Here is a 6,126-nt window from a genome sequence, read left to right as displayed (position 1 = left end):
ATGAAGACGCAGAACATCAGGACGCTGTGTCTCATCCTCTCCATCGTCTTCTACCTGCTCGTAGGAGCCGCCGTGTTTGACGCGCTGGAGTCGGGCAGTGAGAGTTCAAAGAAAAAGGCGCTGGAGCAGAAGCTGAACGAGCTGAAGAAGAAGTACGGCTTCACCGAGGATGACTACAGGGAGATCGAGAGAGTGGTCCTCCAGGCGGAGCCGCACCGCGCCGGGAGGCAGTGGAAGTTCACCGGCTCCTTTTACTTTGCCATCACGGTTATCACCACGATCGGTAAGTAAGATTTACCCGTAGCTGCTTCTTAACTGACAACAAACACACAAAAAAGTTGGAGCTGTGTCACATGGCCCCAGATTGAGGGTTCACTTCGGAGAGCAGCAGGGAAACTTACTACAATGGGTCCTCATGCATTGCCTGTGATTTTACAAATAGAAAATGACGCATGTTGTTGTCATCGGAGGATTTCCCACCGATTAACACCGTGTAAACAATAAACGATAACTTAATGACCAGCACTGTGACATGTACACTTACTTGAAGGGATATTCCACCAAAAACTATCTCTTGGTGTGAAACATTACCCACTGCAGGGTTGACAGGTAGTACACTGGAAGAAATGTCACCTTCAAAATAAGTGGGAAAAATGAATGGAAGGTGTTTCTTGCCTGTAATACACTACCCAGGGAGTTAGGGATAGTGAGATATGACACCCATATCTCACTATCCCTAACTCCCTGAGTATATAGACGTATATGCATGTGCATGGCTTTGCAATATAAGTATAATGAAATTAGTACTTTGATGAAAATATGACTGGAACAGAGTGAGTGTATAGATGGAGGGCAGACAACCACACCGAATACTGTTGGGGTGCAGTCATTTTACTAATTTTTATGGACTCACTGCCTGTGGGCTCCACAGAGGATGAAACTAACAGCTTCCATTTGAGCTCTTCTGAAGGTGATTGTTACTCAGGTATCTGCATGTTCTTATCTATGCTTTGCATAATGCATCTAAATGTAGTCATGATGACAGGAAACAGTTGCATATTTACACATCAAGCAGTTACAGCGCTCACAAAAAATTATTTTGTTCAAGTGTGCAACTTTTTTAAAACAACAGTAAGAGTATGCCTTTAGGTTACTTTTAATGTAGCCTAATTATCAGAGATGTACTTTATAAAGTTATACTTAAGTATATCTACTGACAACAGAAAAATCGAAGGTCCAATTTGTGAGAAAATTGATTTTTTAGTCTCATTCCCAACTCCTCAAATACTGATGCTGACCCGTCCTACGAGTCCTAATGAGACTGAAGAATCAACTTTTCTTACAAAGTGGACCTTTAATCTTTTGATCAAGATATACTTAATAAAATTAATAAATATAAATATTAAGATAAGATAAGGTAAGGAAAATGCTTTATTGATCCCCAGACGGGAAATTAGAGTGTTGCAGCAGCACAAAGAGAAAGGACCAAGTAGGAAGCACACATGAAAATGTAAATAGGATAGATAAATAAAGATAAATATACATTAAAATAGAATAAAATAAAAAAGGAGGTTATATGAATATTATAGTGTCTATACATTCTGTGCAGTAAATGGCAAGTTAAAGTGACAAGTGATGAAAAAAGTGACATGGAAGTAGAGGTAATGGAGAGGAATGAGTTTGTTGACACTTGTCTGTCATCATCAATAGAGGAAGTGTTGATCACTGCTGGTCTGTGTGAGACTTTAGTGCTCAGTGGTCTTCATTCAGGGTCGTCGATCTACAGAGAGGAGGACACAGTGTTTTACATAAAGCTTCTAGATTATGTTTTTGTTTTCATTGTTTATATTGTACTTTTTAAAAACATTTTCTCTCTCTCCTAGGATCTTTGCTGGTGTGCAGGGGCAGTTGTTGTTTTTATGACTTGTTGTGATTGATTACTTAATCGGCTTTACCCTTTGGAGTCAGGCAGCAAGTTTTCTGAGAACCGAGTGGAGTCCAGTTCAGCAAGTTCAATGAAGCACACAGGAAATTATACAGTCAGGAACAAGATCTTACACAATGCTTAATAAGAAAGAGGCGCATGGAAACAAGTAGGTAGTTATAAAATATCAATGTTGATCTCAAAACAACGGGATGGGCAGGGAATGGAAACAGCCTGTGTCAGAATGAGTCGAGGTCAGATGAAAAGGCTATGTTCAGGGTCCAGGGAGTGATGAGAGTGGAATGAGATATTTCCAAACATGATGGGTCCTTTAAAAAAAAAAAAATATCTCTGTTATCATACAAACTGCTGAAGTAGGCCTACATCACTGCAGGAAAATCTCAGAAAAGCCGCAGAGCTGGAGGATGATCTTTTATTTAAGAAGGCTCAAGCTCACAAGCTGCAGCACAAACTGAGCAAGATCAACAACGCTCCTCTAAGACAGGAGGACGCTAGGAAAGACTGTGGAAAGAACCCAGGCTTCTCTTTGCGCCCAGCTCGAAGAACATAAAGCGGAGACCAGGAAGTTTTTTCATCATCTGGAGACAGAGCGCCTCCACTGGCAGCGGGGAAAAGCCCCACTGCTTGAAGAGGCGGATAAATCCAGAGCTCTTCATGTGGCTCAGCTTGACAAGCAGGAACAGGAGAACAACATCCTCCTGACTGCTCTTCAAAACAGCGAGCAGCAGTTGGAGAGCCATCGTATTGAGTGGCAGGAGGACGAGACATCCCTCCTTCAAGCCACTGATGGCCTCAAGAAGACTCTCCAGGAAAAGGAGGAGGAGGAGTGGGAGGAGGAAGAGAGCTCCATGAAGACCCAGCTAGAAGATCTCGAGAGCCAGATCAACAAGAAGAAAAAGAAGAAGAAGTGGTCTAAAAAACACCGCTAGTGCCCAGATCCAGACTCAGGAACAGAGACTTACTAAAAACATGCACTTGTTCTTGTATAACTGAAAACACTTACAAAACAGTAATTTATTCGAGTGTGCTATTAACAGATTTCTTAAAACTCCAAATAAGAGAGTATGCCTTAAGTTGACTTTTTATGTATTAAGCAGAGAAATACAGTACTTGAATCTGAACTGTAGTATACTTGATTTATACTGACAAGTACAGAAAAGTCTAACATGTACCCAATTGTACTTAACTTTATATTCGAGATATACTTGGGATAGTATAGCAATATATACTTCTGTAATATAGACGTATACTTTGTAAAAATGGGCCAAATTAGTCCCAAGAACTAGTACTACAAGTAAACTGATATTAGTGTGCTTACTCCATAAACTCTGGAAATATACTTGAACTCTACTTAAGTTGACTTGATAAAATCAACTTGAAAGTATATGACTTTTCAGTCATTGTCGTTCATTTGGAGTCCTTTTTTGGCCACCTGACAAATGTATTTCCAGTATTCACTCTATTATAGCTCTGTTTTCAGTCCCTACCAGCTCCTCAGGGAAATATCTGACTTTTCAGCTGCTATATGCTCCGCTGTGTTTGTGTGCCGTCTCTTTTTGCAAATTAGTGGGTCACTAAGTCCTTGTGAGCAGAGGAATATGACAGAACCAGGACCACTTAGCTAATGAACCAAGACAAAGATATAAAGTTGAAAGGAAATTTCTCCTGTTTCATGTTTCCTGGCCAGTTTTATCAGACCCCACACACCCTTGGTCCACCTACTCATGTGTTTTCACTTCTTTTGTCAGATTAGAACTTGTTTGAGGACGCCAACCATATCACTGTGCAGGAGGAGGCGTGCATCTACTCATGGACGAGATAAGAGGCTAGTTCATGAAACTAACTAAACTAACATTACAGCTCAGCCTCGGAGGACACCACTAACGTTTACATCCCATGCTGTCATGAGCACGATCTTCTCATCCATGAGTAGATCATTAGTAGACATTTAGGGTGTGGGTTGGGCTTCATTCCAAAGATAACGCAAGCAAGTTCAAATATTGGTAGTCCATAACATCCACATGCAAACCTACACCCTTGTTAGTAGATGCACAGTTATTCTGCTCAGTTATATGTGTGTAGTTCAGTAGACAGAAGTTAGTTCCTACATGAAACTGCTCATTGGAGAGTCTGTGGATTATCTTGAGTAACTGGTCATGGTTTCTGGAAAGAGACACTGCAGTTGAGTTTTTCAAAAAGTTTTTTGGCACCACAATCAAAGTTCCATCTAATTCCATTACAAACAAGGTGGCAGCCATCTTTGTGGCTGATAAGTCCAAAACTTGGCCACTCAAGCCAAAAAAGTCTCGATGTACTATATTACAACAGGTGAGAAAAAGAAGCAAATCAGGGATAGAGTAAATATTTGCAACCACAATCCGTTCCAGACAACTCAAACTCCAGAATGTCCGACCTCCTGCTAGAAAAAAAGTACAATTGAAGTTAAAGGTCCTCCTTGTAATCTACAGTATTTGCATGAAGCAACTGAATGGAATATTTTGATTTTTCCAAGCATTAAACTGCTGTAAAACAAAATACATAACAGCGTCTGTTCCCTCATGTGGTGTTTTTCCTCCTCTGTTTTGTTTATATATGCAAAGAGACTGCACTGCTGACAGTTCAATTGTGTGAGCACTTGGCAGAGGAACATCAGTTTGTTATGGTCAGCCATGTTTGTTGTGTACGTTTGACATTGGAACGTTTGGAGGTCGAAAGTTTGAAAAATTAATCTGGGATATTCTGACCTCAATACAATTAGCCACAATGAGTGAAAATGTGTATGGGTGTGCAGGAGTTTTAATATTAAGCAATATAGCCTGCAGTGTGTAATAAGCAGTAATCTTGATGACTGAATCTTTATAGACACATTATGTGACCTGCACTATACTGTGACTTTGTAGGTTATGGCCACGCTACACCACGCACTGATGCTGGCAAGACCTTCTGTATGTTTTACGCTGTCTTGGGCATCCCTCTGACACTGGTCATGTTCCAGAGCCTGGGCGAGAGGATCAACACTTTAGTCCGCTACCTCCTGCGTAGAGCCAAGCAAGGCCTGGGCTTACAGAAGACGGAGGTGTCCATGGGGAACATGGTCCTGGTGGGTCTGCTGTCATGCATGAGCACGCTGTGTATCGGCGCCGCAGCCTTCTCCCACTTTGAGGGCTGGACTTTCTTCAATGCCTACTACTACTGCTTCATCACGCTCACCACCATTGGTTTTGGTGATTTTGTGGCGCTGCAGAAGAAAGATGCTCTCCAGAAGCGACCCCCCTATGTTGCATTCAGCTTCATGTACATTTTGGTCGGGCTGACAGTAATTGGGGCTTTTCTTAACCTGGTGGTCCTGAGGTTTCTCACTGTCAGCACAGAGGAGCCTGACGGGAGGCCTGAGGTCGGGGCAGAGGAGCGGGGAAGGCAACCTAAGGACATGCAGGGGGATAGGGAGGTGTCAGAGGCTGCAGCAGAAACTGCTGATGCTGCATATAAAGAAGACGTACGCAGCAGCTTGTGCAACCTGAGCCTTCCCATGGAGGGGGGCACCAGCTGTATGAATCTCCTCCCCTCTCCTGTAGAGGAGCGCAGACGTGTTTTATCTGAGCACTCAAAGCTGTCTGAGCCCAGCAAACTCAGGGCCTTATTCTGCTGCATGTGCTGTAGCCTGGACATTTACGACAACCCATCTCCGCCTCAAGATGAGGCAGGTGGCCACAGCAACCCCGTCTTTTATAACTCCATCTCTTACAGGGTGGACCAGGCCTCATGTAGCTCCTGCACCGGGTCATCACAGGCCTCCCCCGGCAGCGGAGTGCCCCCCCTGGGCAAGAACAACCCCCACACAAGGAGGAAGTCATTATAGTGCCTGAACTTTTTACTTATTTCTAAGTGGCTTTTGTTTTGGACTTTTTGTACACACCATAGAAGAAGACAAAACCCTCTGATTTTGCATTCCTAGTCATGAATGTAGCATTGCTTGCTAGCAGAAAAAAATGTAGCATAAAAAACAGTTGTAATGTATTTTTCTACATTAAATATTACTGCTAAAGTTAAATGTGTAAAAGTATGTGACTTATATAACATCATGTTTTACCACTATTGCCTTGTGTGTTTTATAAAAGTTTTTTTTGTCAGGAACTGTGTGAGCAACTAGCAGAAAATGCGACGCATGTGCCTGCGAAAGG

General features: G+C 42.4%; 1 protein-coding gene across 1 annotated transcript; it reads left to right on the top strand.

Moving 5' to 3' along the window:
* Positions 1-5,804, top strand: LOC311254870 (potassium channel subfamily K member 15-like; the record flags this gene model as incomplete). The annotated part of the gene is made up of 2 exons (XM_084348868.1): positions 1-283; positions 4,846-5,804. The coding sequence occupies 2 exons, from the start codon at positions 1-3 to the stop codon at positions 5,802-5,804; spliced, it is 1,242 nt and encodes a 413-aa protein (XP_084204994.1).
* Between the last annotated feature and the right edge of the window lie 322 nt (positions 5,805-6,126).

The sequence above is a fragment of the Pagrus pagrus genome (assembly GCF_965226575.1).
Source record: "Pagrus pagrus genome assembly, chromosome: 3".
In the NCBI taxonomy this organism is placed as follows: Eukaryota; Metazoa; Chordata; class Actinopteri; order Spariformes; family Sparidae; genus Pagrus; species Pagrus pagrus.
Note: the sequence above shows the minus strand (reverse complement) of the source record. Positions and strands in the feature narration are given on the sequence as shown.